This window comes from Aethalodelphis obliquidens, unplaced genomic scaffold, assembly GCF_003676395.1.
Source record: "Aethalodelphis obliquidens isolate GAN/ISIS:26980383/991018 unplaced genomic scaffold, ASM367639v1 scaffold9, whole genome shotgun sequence".
Classification (NCBI taxonomy): Eukaryota; Metazoa; Chordata; class Mammalia; order Artiodactyla; family Delphinidae; genus Aethalodelphis; species Aethalodelphis obliquidens.
In genome coordinates, this window is record NW_020837953.1 from 26,370,025 (window position 1) to 26,385,942 (window position 15,918).

The 15,918-nt window shown below is 44.3% G+C and overlaps 1 protein-coding gene across 1 annotated transcript in view; it reads left to right on the plus strand.

The window, feature by feature from the left end:
* CSMD2 (CUB and Sushi multiple domains 2) overlaps positions 1–15,918 on the plus strand; it is a 668,027-nt gene that overhangs the window by 591,623 nt on the left and 60,486 nt on the right. Inside the window, exons 47-49 of the mRNA XM_027109194.1 lie at positions 717–905; positions 3,309–3,455; positions 6,150–6,338. Coding sequence (XP_026964995.1) covers positions 717–905; positions 3,309–3,455; positions 6,150–6,338 — 525 coding nt within the window. The remainder of the gene's footprint in view (positions 1–716; positions 906–3,308; positions 3,456–6,149; positions 6,339–15,918) is intronic.

A 15,918-nucleotide genomic window follows, 5' to 3' on the forward strand; every position in this document is an offset into this window, starting at 1 on the left:
AAAGATTAAAGAATAATCTTTAATCTTTAAAGATTAAAGAATAATCTTTAATCTTTTAATCTTTAAAGATTAAAGAATAATCTTTAAATCTTTAAAATATTAAAGATTAAAATAATCTTTCCTTAAAAGATTATTTTAAGGAAAAAGAGACCTTAAAATAATATATAATTATATATAATTATATAACATTTTGTGTAATACAACAGCCCTGTAAGGTAGGTGTTATCTTTTTGGGTTGGAGATGGTGAAGCTATTGCACAGAAAGGAAATAATTTGTTCAAGACCACACAGGTAGTAAGTGACAGAGGTGGACTATAAATCCAGGTGTGTTTGACTCAAAATCCCATGGGCTTACCTCTGCCCTATACTCTCCTTGTCCAAATCAAACTCATTTAGCTCTTGGATTTGAGGATGCCTTACAGTTATCTGTATGTACGTATCATCCCCACCTGCTCCAAAGCCCACATCTGAGCTAAGAAGTGATTCCAACCAACTGACCAAGCCTGAGTCTCAGCAATATAGTAACGTTGACACAGAATCTGAGACCAACTCATGCCATGGAGCAGTAAAATGATGGGTATTGGAGTCTTGCTTGAATGTGCTCAGATGCCATCTGGTTTTCCAATGGTTGTCTTCTTCACCAGAGAAAAGCCAATGTGTTGGCACTCGTTCCATTTCCATCCCATGTACCTGGTATTTCTCTTTCTTTCTCCAAGTGCACTGCCCAACGAATGAGCTTCTGACAGACTCCACAGGTGTGATCCTGAGTCAGAGCTACCCAGGAAGCTATCCCCAGTTCCAGACCTGCTCTTGGCTGGTGAGAGTGGAGCCCGAATATAACATCACCCTCACAGTGGAGTACTTTCTCAGTGAGAAGCAGTATGATGAGTTTGAGATCTTTGATGGTAAGTAAATCAAATTGTGCCCTGCTAAAGATAGCACAGACTGGCTTCAAAACCCCAGGAGTCTATGATGCAACCTCCCAATTAGGACTTTCCAGATGCTCCACACAAGGTCTTTCCCTACTACAGAAACTCCAGTACCATGGAAGCTGATGAGTTGTATGAGCAGGCCTGCTCATGTTACAGCCTAGACCTGCTACAGCACCCTTTCTTTAATCTAGCCACCACTCAAAGCTAGCCCCTTGAATGTCAACCAATAAATGGGTCATAACAGTACTCCCAAGTGAAGAGTATGCTGCTTCCAAAACCCAAAGAGGTCTACCAAACACTATGCTTTTCTCTTGGTGGTAGGAGGGGAAAGGTGCAATAACCTGCCATTTAATTTGGAGGATATGTCTCAGCATGCCCCAGACCACAGAACGCTAAAAAATTCACCTGACTCTTTGTAGGCTTTCTCTTACCCTTTGGAGCGTGTGTCTTGCAAAGGCATCTACACTAATTGTCCCTTCTGGCATATCAGATCCAATTAATACAATGTCATCAATATAGTAAATCAATAAGCTGTATTCTGCAGGATGTACAGATGGTCCACATCTCTTCATACTACATTATGACAGAGCAGGAGAATTAACATAGCTCTGGAGCAAGACCATGGATGTATACTGTCGTCTCTCTCATGTAAATGCAAATTGCTTACAATCCTCCTTTCTGGTGGGTATAGAAAAGAATGCATTGCTAGATCAATAACTGCATTTCATAACCAAAGCTATGATAATCTACTCTAATGAATATACTACATCTGGCATAGCTACTGCAGTTGAGGCTACTACTGGGTTAAGTTTTGGGGACAAGACTCCATTTCTTACCAATCCCATCCCTCATATAACCCTGTTGTAACAAAGGAGCCATAATAGTGCTTTGGGTCCCAGGTATCAGCATCAATTCACACACTCTGTATACAAAAGTCTTCCAAATATCCAGGCATTCCCTTTTCCCCAATGTTCAGTTACCTGAATTAATAGTGGTGGGTCTTTTGGGATAAGGACTCGGGAATCACTACCGTATCCAACTGTTGTTATTTTGCAGGGTCCTTTTTCGTAAGGACCCAGCCCCTCCTTCAGCCAAAGTATTCTGGAGTAAGAAACGAAACCTGGCTCAAGTCTCCAAATTACTCCAGGGATTGGAACTTTCTACACCCTTTTGGTTATATATTCATGATCTGTTTTCTTCATATGTTCATTTTTTTTGGCCGCCCATCTATCTTGCCCTTAGGAATATCATGTTGTGTCAGCCATCTCCATAGATCCTGCAGGTCAGGCCCTCCTGGCTGCCATCCCAACCTTGCTGCCCATTTTAGTAATTATGCCAACCAGTGCTTCTGCCTGGCCTCTGTGTTTAGGCTCCTTTCCTCCCCATCAATACTAGGAAGCCCAGCTTGGTGACAGCCTCTCCTCCCATCAGTTTCCGCCTACAGAGGACAGCCAATTCTCAGGTTGTTGATGTTCGTCCTCACCCCCTCAGCAGTGCATTCCTTATTGCTTTAGGAACTGGTGTGTCCCCCAGATCCTCCCGAAGGTCACGGTCAGCTGGTGGGTGTTCTGGTCTAATACAGCAGACCTATCCCAGCATGCCATTCCTCTGAGCCATTTGACCCCTTCCTTCATAGTTTGTCACAGCAGTTCTGATGGCTCTCCTTTGTTTAATGTGGTCTATTACTTCTGCCAAGCTCCCAAGAGCTGTCTCGGCAGCATATGAGAACCATCACTTAGGGCTCTTTCCAGGATAATAAATCCTGTGTTTTGGATTATCTAGCTTTGTACTCTGCCTCCCTTGAATCAGCACCCTTGGGATGCACTTCCAGGCATCTAAGGAGGAGAGAAAGAACAGGGAGGCCTTTCTGGAAGAGCCTTGGAAGGGACCATTGGGGAGCTATGTTATTTATGACATTGAGACATGATCGTGTTTTCCTCTAGCTTTATTGCTATCTATTCATTCATAAATATTTTTTCTATGTGGCAGGGACTGAACTGTTTTTAGTATGCACAAGTAGGATGGTGAGATAGAAAATGTTCCCAGGTTGAAAACCAGCTCTCTTAACCCGCTGCTTGACTGTGGGCAAGTCCCAGGATGGCAAATAGATGTCATCTCACCTGCCAACGGCTATGTGTTGTCAGGGACTTCTTGGATCCCTGCTTTAGGGCTCAGGAGAGGAGAGCACCTAGAGCAAAGCCTGTGGATACTGAGAGAGGAGCAGATGGACCAGTGGTGGTGCTGAGTTACCATCCCAAATCTTCACGTCTTCACTTGAGGAGGGGAAAATCGGAGGTGGTTACATTAAAGGTATCACATCTAGTATCTCTGATAGCTGTGATAGTCTGTAATCCTGTGTCCACACTCTCCTCCCAGGTCCCTCAGGACAAAGTCCTCTACTGAAAGCCCTCAGTGGGAACTACTCAGCTCCCCTGATTGTCACCAGCTCAAGCAACTCTGTGTACCTGCGCTGGTCGTCTGACCATGCCTACAATCGGAAGGGCTTTAAGATTCGGTATGCAGGTGAGTAAAACATAAGGACTCATGAGAAGGGCCACAACCCCTGAGCCCCTTACATTTCTCACCCAGAAGAATAAGCCATGGGCCATGTCCTCGTGCCTGGCCGAGCTCCTCCACACGCCTGGGGACTGGCAGCCTTTCTCCTCCTCGTAGGCACTCTCACCTCTAGCTGCACAGTGTCCTTGACATTTTCCCACCTCCCCTTTTTCTATACCTCTCCCCACTTTTAAGCTCTTCCCTCTTTCTGCTCATACTGCCAGCCTGTGTCTTTTGGATAAGTTTATTGTATATGACCTGATAAGGCCTATAGGTGGTCCCGGCCCTAACACTGTTGAAATGTTAATAGAAGGTCCTTTAAACCAAAAAACCCTAAGATGTGGGTCCCCAACTGGCAAATATTAGACAAGCAGCAAACGATGGGTTATATTCCAAGTCCAGGAGCCTCTCTTCTGCTCTGCAAGCCATATCTCATAGGCAGTGTCAGATCGAGGGCCAATCCAACCGGATAGCTGAACAGCCAGCCATCTACAAGGAGCACAAAAATATCCTTGGAAATAAAATGAGATGGAGAAAATCAATGTTATCTGAACTCCCATCACGGGGATTACTGTCTGTCGCTGGAAAGAAAATTTGAAAAGCTGTTTGCTGCCCGTTTTGCAGGGCAGTGGGTCCGTTGAACTGCTGGCTGGCTCTGTGAGCTTGGGAGCAGAAATGAATTACTTAAGACCATGGCGAGTTCCACCAGGCACCAGTCCCCCTGCAGCACTCTTTCCCCTGGCTGCATTTAGCCTGAGTTCCAAACAAACGTTGGACAAATTTTCAAAGAATATTGGTTAGAAGAGATGTCAGATATACATATTATAGCCTGAGTTGCCCCTTGTCTCAATCCATCTCTTCTCATGGGCTGCCGACTTGGAAGGCCAACCCAAACTTAGCGGGCTATTGAAGTCTTAAGAAACTCTTAGGTATGGCTTTGGGGGTGGGGGGACCAGCCAGATGAAGCTGAGGGGAGCCTGGGAGGAGAAGGAGCTTTACTATCTCAGCGTCCATTTCCTCTGCAAAGTGGACCCCAAATTCCTTTCCCCCACACACACAAGAAGGAGGGTACCTTCACGCCCCCCAGGGTCAGCAGTCGGCTCTGTCACTCAACCTCTTCAGGCCTCGGTTTCCTCATGATGGAAAAGAGACCTTAAGCCATCTGTCAGGGAGGTTCAGGCTGAGTTCCTAGAAGCTACTAACACAAAAGAGAAATAAAGCAATTTAGGAGCATTTCACTATGCTAGTTGCTAAACTCTGAACTAAAAGCCATTAAGGAGTTGTGCTTCCCTTGATGTTTTTAAAGATTAATCACCTATTTGTGGGTAATGAGTCAGTTATAATTACAATACATACGCCACATAGGAAGTGAATTAATTACATGGTGAAACAATGAGTCCTTAATGGAAATACAGTAGAGTCATGTACTTTGCACATGCCTCTATCACTGTGACTAAGTATATTTTATAACTGAGATTCTTGTTCTTGACCGAGGTAGACTTGTAGATACCACATAAACAGGACACAGGTGGCAAAGCAGAAGTAAGGAAGCGTTTCTGGCTTGGAAAGGAGGTGTTTAACACATCAATTTCACCAGCAGAGGGATGTGATCATGTAAGAGGCCAGAGGACCATACTGTGGGGAGGATGCAGGAAGGGTCCTCTCATCTTCATCCTACCTTGATCCCATGCCACGGACTCTTAGAGCAGATGCTCTCTGTGCTCCTTTGGTCATCCCTCTTTCCCGGCCTCACAGAACTTCCCCCGAGCATCCCTGGCAGAGGTTTTTATTGCCAAGTTCTCTAAGGCAGGGGTTTTTGTCTGTTCTCTTCACTGTTGTATTCCCAGCACTTAGAACAGCACCTAGCATATAATAGACACTCGCTATCTGTCTGTTGAATAAATGAATGAAATAAGTTGAAGCCAGATGTCGAGGGGGAATCAGGAATGTGGGTTTGATGCCCTGGGTTGCCACAGCTCTCTCTCCCCCCATCCTCCACACACAGCAGAAAGCAGGACAGGGACCATTTACTGAGCACTGAGTGCCCTGCCCTGGGCTGGGGGTTTTACAGACACGATCCCATTTAAATTGTCCCCAAACCTATGAGGGAGGCATTGCCAGTCGCAATACACAGGTGAGGAAAATGGACCTGGAAGCGCCTCAGCGATTTGTCCCAAGTCACAGAACTGTGGAAAGGTGGGAAATGGGACTTGAGCACAGCCCTGACTCCAGAGGCCTCGCCCCTGCGGTCACACCCTTCTGGAACCAACCCCATGGGGTTCTATTTTCTGTGTCCCTTTGGGATATGGTGGGATTCGAGAGCCTGAACTCAGCTGCACAACTAGTGCTGCCTCCAGGTGCAAAGGGGACCCAGTGCTTCATGGAGCTGTTTTTTTCTTGTTTTCTTCTCTTTCCTTTCCTGTTTTTCCTTTCTTATCCTTCCCTTCTCTCCTTTCCTTTCCTTTCTTTTCCTTTCTTTTCTTTTCTTTTCTTCGGCTTTCCTAAACTGGCTGCTTTTCAGTATCAACCTCCTCACTAGCAGTGGACCTGGCAGTGCTGAAGATAGGGACAGAGAGGGAGAAGCAAGGGGGCGGGACCTGCATGAAGGACCACCTCTGTCTTCCTGCTGTGTGGTCCCCTGACCCTCATCTCGTTATCCAGCTCCCTACTGCAGCCTGCCCAGGGCTCCGCTCCATGGCTTCCTTCTGGGCCAGACCACCACCCAGCCTGGAGGCTCCATCCACTTTGGCTGCAACGCTGGCTACCGGTTGGTGGGACACAGCATGGCCATTTGCACCCGGCACCCCCAGGGCTACCACCTGTGGAGCGAGGCCATTCCTCTCTGTCAAGGTGAGAAGCAGGTGGGAAAGAGGTGACAGGTGGCTTGGGTCCTACCCGCAACTTGGGCTTGTCCCAGGACCAATCACTTCCAAATGTGGGCTTCCTCATAGATAATTAATTCATTCTTTCAGCAGACATATACTGAGGATCCGTAATATCTGAAGCCCTGGGGATACACAGGTGTGTAAAACACAGCGTCAGTGTTTTCAGGGAAGGGAGGGAGACGGCTATGTAGCCACAAAAATGCCAAATGACGGAGGAAGGAAGTGCTGTATCAGGAGCGCAAACAGTACTGTGGGAGCCCAAGGTTAAGAGGGGACCTACCTGCTCCTGTACAGCTAGGGGGCTTCCAGAAGAGGGGTTGCTTGGGTTCATAGAACAAGGAAAGTTGGGGGCCAGGCATTGGCAAGGAAAACATTCTAGGCAACAGCAAAAGCGTTTGCAAAACCACAGACTCTGAGAGAGATCACAAAATATGCAAAGCAATTGGGGCTCGCAGAAGTACCAGGTCCGGTGGGAGGAGACGAGGGGCAGAGGGAAGCAGGGTGAACAGTGACCATCACCTGCGCAGTCATCAGCGATCAAGCACGTGATATATACCAGGAGGTTTGCATGCATTGCTTTTGATCATTTATGGGATTTTATTTTCCTTAAAGTAATATACATTCAGACTAGAAATCTGAAGAAGAAAAAAGAAACTATAGATAATGCCAAAGAAAAAGTGAAAATGACCTATAACCCCATCAACTGAAATCACTGCTGTTAACATTTCCTTTGGTCGTTCATATATTGTTTATAAAAATGGCATTATTGGTGTACAAATCTCTTCATATTTTGTTAGCGTCTATCACGTGATTAAATACACTTAGTCATCAATATTTGCAATGGTTGTGTAGCATTATAGAAAAACTGTCATTTATTCAAGTATCATCCTACTGTTGGTCATTTGACTTTCTGTATTTTTTGCCACTATAAACAATGCTGCTGTTAAAATCCTTATAATTCCATCTTTGGGATCATCCATATTTATTTCCTTAAAATAAATTCCCAGAAATGAGATTATTGAATCATACGTATACAGAGTCTACAGCTTTTGATACTGGTTGCCATCCAAAAAGTTTGTCTTCACTTATACCTCCACCAGCAGCTTGTTGTCCTTCCTCCCAGATTCTCAACATTATATACTGCATTTTAAAAAAGAAAGAAAAAATTTACCAATTATATAGACAAAAACAAGAAATCACTTAAGGTTGAGGTTCTTGTGTTTTGGTTCCCAGCATGGTGACGTACTTTTTTAATGACGTCTGTCATCTCTGACCCTCACAACCTTCTCGGGCCTGTGCCTGAGCTTTCTCAAAGAACAGAAGCAGTGCATCATTGATATTCTCGTTAATGCTTTAAGCAACGTTCACAGAGAACTGATTGTCCACAAGTGGCAAACGTCTTTTGGCTTCAGTTTCCATTTTTCTAACTGTATCCACACAGACAAGTCTTTTTCCCAAAGTTCTAGTTGGAAGCAACCAGGCCTCTCACCTCTATCTTTTGTCACTTCCCAAAACCAAGCTCTGTCCACTCATCCCAACACTGCTCTGTGCTGATTCTCTCCATCCCCAGCCCCAGCCCCAGTTCCTCTCCGATGCCCTCCCTCTCTGCCATTCCCTCCGTGCTCTCTGGAATCCTGGTTCCATGGCCAACAAGTATACACCCTCAGTCACCGCCCAGAAGGCTCTCTTCACTTCCTTCCTCCACGGAGACTGTGGCTCTCATCTGAGAACACAGATGCTGTGGCCCTTTCAGGGGAGGGGGCTCATCCCCTATTTCCCACAGAACCCAGGGCGAAAGGCCTGGCATGCTTCCCTTTCCCTGCTGCTGCTTTCCAAACCATACTTCTCCACTGACAAACGCAGCACATTGGAGAGTCTATGCATCCTAATGCTTTCTCTCTCCTTCCCCTGCCCGTTCTCTCACTACGCATTCTCTCCCTCAGAGGCCTCATTCCACCACAAGCTTTCAGGTACTTTGTGATTCTCCCCCCTCCTCTCCTACCCACGGGAGGTGTCCCTCTGGGTTTGGGGGACTGTGGTGTGTGATGGAGATCACTAGACAGCCTGGTAGTCTCTCAGGCTAAGAGGTTACCTTCTGTCCTCTCAGTTATCCAAGAGAGAAGGGCCAGGAGGGGCAGTGAGATGAGCTGCCTTTGGAACCTTTCAATCTGAACACTGTCTCTCTCCAGCTCTGGGAAACTCCCATCTATGATCATTCCATCCCCTCCACTTTCTCTGTTCTCTTTTCCGCAGCCCAGACCTGCTGGACCTCCTGGGCTGATTCCCTGTGTTTCCAGTCCTTTTCTCTCTCATTTTCAGTCTCTGTCTTTTTGGTCTATATTCTGGGAAATTTCATTTACTTTTCATTTTGTCGACTGAAAAAAAATGCACAGCCTAAAAGTTGAGAATTATGTTTTATTTGGCAGAATTAAGCCCGGAAGATAGCCTCTCAGTTATTCTAATGTTTTTATTAGCATCTGTTAGACCCATTGAGGGGAATCAGAGACCAGAAATAAGGCTTCCCAGACCAGTTTTTGTTTGTCTGTTTTGAATTAAAGGAGTTCTTAGGTTAACCATTATATATTTTTCCACCTTCTAATTTGTTTCCCCCACCCCCAAAGGTACCAATAAAACAGCGCTTCATAATGAAAGTTCTCTAAACATTGATCAGTTTAGAAGTTCCTCCAATTTAAAGGATCCATAATCTGGCCATTAATGAGATACATGTAAATAGTGGACTCAAATCAATAAGACGCAAGAGGCATCCCCATAAGAAAGTGTGAAGGATGCAGCCTTCACAAGATCTAGAAAGTTTACTCCCCAAAACAGTCTAAGAAAGTAAAGGTCTTCACTGTACAGGCTGATGCAACAGAGGTTAAGACGGCAAAAGCCGCTGAGAGTCGGCACAGTCAGACAGAAGACGGCTCAGAATCCCAGTCTCCTTGATTGCCAGATGTGTATCATATGTGCAGCTCTCAGATGGCAGAGACCGATTTTTGAAAACACACACACACACAACACCTAAGAAGATCAGGTAGAAGATTTACACCTCAAAGACACAGGAAGAGAAATGCAAGTTCCCCCTAGAAGAGCTTTTGGGTTTTGGGGGGGTTTTTTTGTTTTTGTTTTTTTCGGTACGCGGGCCTCTCACTGTTGTGGCCTCTTCTGTTGCGGAGCACAGGCTCCGGACGCGCAGGCTCAGTGGCCATGGCTCACGGGCCCAGCCGCTCCGCAGAATGTGGGATCTTCCCGGACCGGGGCACGAACCCGTGCCCCTTGCATCGGCAGGCAGACTCTCAACCACTGCGCCACCAGGGAAGCCCCGAGCTTTTGTTTTTTTAAGGTCAGAATTCTGAAAAGATATTTTATCAAGCCGGCTTTTTTTTAACTTAACGGCATACGCAATAAAAGAGCCCTATATTGGCCATTTTAGGTTGAGACCTCCTTTGATATAATTTTCCCAATTAATTAGGTACTTGCAAGTGTAAGACATGAATCTGGCTGGGGTGTTAGCTGGAGTTTGGCTTTCTGATGCCCCTCATTTTTTCTGTTTGAGAGACTCTACTTCCCACTTTAAAGTTGAATTTGTTGAGGATAAAAGTTCCTAGTGGAATTGTGTGGTGGGCCAATGTGCTGCTTACGATCTTAATGCCTCTAGGTTTCTACCCTAGAGTTGTTTCAGCTCCTCTTCATGTCTCGGATTCTCCCTCCCGAGCACGGTGGGTGCTCAGATCAGGGAACGGCCGGTTCTTATTCATGCAGAGAAAGTTGTTTAATTAAAATGAGTTGGTTTCCCTGTTAGCAAGTCCAAGCTCGCTCTGCTTGCCCCACGACAGGCCAATAAATCAGGAGACGAGGTGCTGAGGCAACAATACGACTTTATTCGGAAGTTTGGCAGCCTGAGGAGATGTTGGACCAGGGTCTCCAAAAAACCATCTTATGGGGTCTGGATGCCAGTTCCTTTTATAGAATCAGAGAGGGAAGTAAAGTAAAAAGGGCCATCAGTCTTGCTAAACATCTCCTGGAATGGCCAGCCTCGGGGAGGGGAAGTGTTAATTTCTTCTTTCTTGCAGCCATTCACGGGTGGGCAGGGTTCCCTGAGGCAGGCCATGATGTACGATTATAAAGGCTGAAGTCCAAGAAACAGATCCAACATGGAGTCAAAATTGGCTCTTCCCTGTTACAGTTCCCCACTGTGAATGTGTATTCCACAATCTTGTGGGAAAGGGGTGACCACCATTCTAACTGCTCAGTCAGATGGATCTTTCTGGGAGTGTCCGCCATTGGTGCCAGTGATCCAAATGATGAGATTTGTCTTCTTTTGTTCCTCTTTGGAAGTGTCTGCTTTACACCTGTAGACTTAAAAAATATTCACAACCTAGCAAGTTGAGAGTTATCGGGAATTTTGAGGTCTTCAAGCCTGGGAGGCCACATCTCAAGTTAAAAAATTTAGCGTTTTTCTATGTAGGAGAAGATGCAAGTGTCTGGGCTCACTGAAATCTTTCCTTTGATATGTACCACAGCCATCTGGGGTCTGTATCCTGTGTTTTCACATTCTGAGTTTCTTCACGGCTCACCATAGGAAATGGCTGCAGTCTGATGCCTGCTAGATGGCAGGTATTCTTCTCCTTCCTGAGTTTCCTCAGGGTTCACCGGCTGACGTTGGAGGGGAATTTGACCAATATGTGGGAGACATGTCTTGATCAAATTTTGTCCCACAGTGCTGGGAGTCTCATCCCAGGTCAGGCGAAAATTGTTGATATGCCACTCCAGGCGCTAATTTTTGGATTAGGCCCTATTGATAATTAAAGATTCTCTGGATCCTCTGTCTAATTATGATCAGGAGACATTTTCCCTTGTTGCTTCTTCCCATACGTAGAATCACACTATTACAACTATTTTATGTTATAAATGTGAGAAGTGTTGCTGGGGGCCTGGTTACACACTAGGCACCGTAAGAGACAACAGTCTTATGAAATAGACAGGATATAAGTAATGCAGCTAGTAACACTGACAAAGACATAGTGCAGCAGGGACACACAAAGCACAAACAATTTGGAAACAAAGAACAAATTAAAAACGATTAGTATAATCGTATAAGTATATACGATATACGTATAAGTATATACGATATATATAAGTATATAACTAGTTGTAATTCCAGTTCCAATAACGAGTGACCAAAGGAACCATAACTGATTTACTGAGCCATCCACAGTTTCACTGTACTGGCCATGCATACTTAGACATGCATGGCTTAATCTTTGAGATAAGCATATGCTACTGGCAGGATCAACCCGGTAGAGAGAAAAAGATAAATGTTTCATCTTTGTTTACAAAGGCGTACTTTATCAACTTGTTGTAGGTCATAGCAAAAGAGAAAAGGTTTTTTTCTGAAAAACAAAGATTAAAGCCAGTATATTTCCTAAAGTCATAAAGTTATAAATCATATTTACCAGTTCATTCACTCCCATATTTACTAGTTCATTGATTAATTCCTGTTGATCCAGTTGAAGTTATCAGGTTTTCCATTAGTTTTGTCATTTGTCACCCAATCCAGTGATATTATCTGAAGGCTATCAGAAACTTATATTTGTCAAAAAGTTCCTTTTTATGAGTCTTCTTGAAAATCTTCATTTTGTTAAAGCATCAGGACAAAACTTAGAATAGCATGGTTAAAGATTTGAGTACAATGCAAATAGCAGGAAACTGATATTTCTGTGACATATAACATTTTAGAATAACTAGAATTATAATTGATAACATATCAGGACATCATATTAGCTGTTAAGGATTCTGTATAAATTTTGGAATATCTATATTAAATATTCTATAACCTAAGGTTCATCTCCAATCACTTGACAATGTTTTTGAAGTAATTTAACATACCAAATAAACTTAGTTTGACATTCCTCTCTGAGATGTCTCAGAGATGCTGTTTCAAAGTATTCCAGAGTCAGCTGGAGGCTAAAAGGCTTTAGTCAGATTTTGATATTTGGGAAGTTTGTTAAAAATATCAAAAATGTTTTAAAACACAACAGGGGGGCTTCCCTGGTGGTGCAGTGGTTGAGAGTCCACCTGCCGATGCAGGGGACACGGGTTCGTGCCCCGGTCCGGGAGGATCCCACATGCCGCGGAGCGGCTGGGCCCGTGAGCCATGGCCGCTGAGCCTGCGCATCCGAAGCCTGTGCTCCGCAACGGGAGAGGCCACAACAGTGAGAGGCCCGCGTACCGCAAAAACAAAAACAAAAAACAAACAAACAAACAAAAAAACACAACAGGATCATAGGTCACTGTGAAACAACTTATTCATTTAACCAAAGTCACAAAATGATTAAAAGAAAACAAATACGGATCACCTAAGGGCACAGAGACTCATACAATCTGTTATCAAAAAGGATCACTTCTAACAGAGAGAGAGATCAAATTCGTCTTGCATTAGCTTACTTAATAGAATCCATTTACTTAGTTAACTTCAATCCAAAAATCTAAATTTAGTTAATCCTGACCTTGTATAAAACTTTCTCAGTAAAATGTAATTCCATTCCTCATACCTTCTTAACTGAAAGCACACATTCTACCATACTGAAATGTTTTATTATTTTCAATAGCTTTAATTATATATTTAAATTAGAATCCCCGACTCTTAAAAACCTTAATTTCTAGTGAAAACCAAGAGATAAGTAATAGTTACCAAAATCTGGAGAGAGTATTTTAGATGATTTTTAGAACATAATTATTCTTATAGAGTTTACCTAAAAGCTCTTATCTCGTTTCCATTTACTTTAAAGTTTCATTATATCAAGTTATTTCTCTTGCTGACAAATTTGCAACAGGTATAACAAGATTTTATTTAACTTCTATTAAACCTAGGTGCAGTGAAAGTATTATACTTAATGTTGATGGCTCTAAAGACATGCCTATATTAATTAGATCAACAAACAAACATTAATACCAGGTATTAATTTAATACTAAATATTTCCCAGTTCACGTGAACCTGAAAATTCATTTATCTTAATTTCTCTTGTATTTAGAATTGTTTGGTTTGTAAGCACTTACTTTTCTTTAAGCTAATTAAATAGAGATCATTTACAGATTAACCGCAGCAATGTTATCCAAAGACAAAGACACATACAGACACACAAACAGAGAGATATCATAGCTCTCATTTCAAAATTTCAGCCCTGAGTCGGGTACAGCAAGGTAAAACCCATCAATTTACAAAAGAGGTTGGATTAAAATTGGGTTTCTGGCAGATGGAACAAATCAACCTCACTTGTCTAGATGGCTAAACCCTTTTTACTAATATTTATGGAAAAACAGGTTCTAAATTACTTTACCCTCTTTTTCAAAATTTGCATTTTAAAAAGATGGCAGAGTTAAGGGTTCCTGAGAAGACCAGATAGGACATTTGCATCTCAAAGATACAGGCAAGTTTCTCCTAGGATGACTTTGTTTCCCCTTTGTTGGTCTCTGAGCAGACAAAGCCATTACAATCTTTCGGGCCTTTTTCATATTTCTGTGGGTACTTACGTTCAGCCTTTTCGGCCGTATCCCTATTATTGAAAACCAAATAAGCCCATTGGAACAAATCGTTCATTGGAGTCTGAGGACCAGCAGTTGCTTTCTGAATTTTGCTCCTGATGTCTGGGGCAGACTGGGCCATGAAATGCATAGCCAAAAGGTCCAGTACCTTGGGGTAGGAGGGATCCACATATGTTCGGGACCCATGGCCCTGTAGGGTGAGGTCCCCTAGTTGGCATTCTGAGGTTGTAAGAACGAACGGTTTTGTACTTCTCCAGAAACTCCCTTGACCGGGATAGGCTGAGAAGTTTTCTGTGCCACCTTGGTGTTTACCACAGAATATGTGGCACCCATATCTATTAGAAAGTCAGTCAACTTGTTCCCCACTGTCAAAGTTACCCGGGGCTCCTGAGGGGACATTAGAATTGGACGCCTCAAGTCTAAGGGAGTCCCCTGGCCTCTTACAGGATATCGGCACAAGGGAAATTGCCCTGCTGCAGAAGTGGCTCCCGGTCCAAATTGGTTGCTCTATTGGGTCTTAGATGGTGATACTAAACCAGGTTCCTGTGCTCCAGGGGTTACTATAGAAACTGCTATTTGATCCCCATGGGTAGGGGAACCAGGAGGTGGTGAATATGTTGGCAGCAGGGGGGGTGCAGGTGGAACACCTCCTGGTGAAGCCTGCTCAGCCACTGGGGGAGCTGGATAGGCTGGAGGGGGGGTTACGTTTTGAAATAACATGTCCCCACTCTAATTTTTTCCCTCTTCCCCCTGTAGAATACGTTCCTTCTTAGGTTTTCTTTCAGATCGCTGCACCATAAAGTGGCAGCCCTCGGACTCCTTTTCCTCCTGATCCAATAACATAAATGCTTCTACATACGGAATCTCATCTCTTTTCCCTGCTCTTTTGCAAAACACTCCTAACTGCGAGATCGTATAACTGAGTGAGCCATGCAGGGGCCATCGTTCTTCTGATCCTAACATATATTGGGTCCATATATTACAAGAGTATATCATGTCTTTCTTAGTCATAGGCTCACGGCTATGTTTTGCCCATTTATCTAATATACTCCTCAAAGGGCTCTCTCTCGGGATAGATGGAGTATTTCCCATTTTTATAAGTTTGATAACACCAAAACACAAAAGACGCAAATTACAACACAAAAGGCACAAACAAATTCTAGCATCAGTGCACACAAAACCAAAACAAAACCAAGACCAAAACCAACGAACTAGTTCCCAACGGACCAGTTCCCAAAATCAGGTCGAGTCCAACAACAATTCCCCTCTCCACCAGGGTACCCCAACCAAATTGGCTTGTCCCATAAAGGAAAAGCCCAAACAGAGGGGGGAATGTGTTCCCTGTGTGCACGCCAGAGCGACTTACCCTCCAAAATCGAGTCCGTCGACTCGTAGAAGTTTGTCAGTTCCTTGCTTCAACTGCCCAGTGCTGGGGTAGCCGGTGCTGCTTCAGGGAACTTTGAAGGGAAGAGCCTCAGGACAAATGATCCTGGCAGCTGCTAGGGCCTCGCCCCGATATTCCCCAACGGGGACCTGCTAGCCACGAGCAGCAAGGTTCCCAGCTGGCTCAGCCAGATTTGTTACCGAGTCCAAGCTCACTCTGCTCACCGCACAACTGGCCAATAAATCGGGAGACGGGCTGAGGCAAGGAATACGACTTTATTCGGAAAGGCGGCAGACCGAGAAGATGGAGGACTAGGGTCCCCAAAAAGCCATCTTATCAGAGTCTGGATGTCAATTTCTTTTATAGAATGAGAGAGGGAAGTAAAGTAAAAAGGCAGAATAGAGGGGGAGAGGCGGGGAGGAAGTAAAGTAAGAAGGGCCATCAGTCTTGCAAAACATCTCCTGGAATGGCCAACCTTGGGGAGGGGAAGTGTTAATTTCTTCTTTCTTGCAGCCATTCACAGGTGGGCAGGGTTCCCTGGGAGAGGCCATGATGTATGATTATAAGAACGAAAGCAGGGCTTCGCTGGTGGCGCAGTGGTTGAGAGTCCGCCTG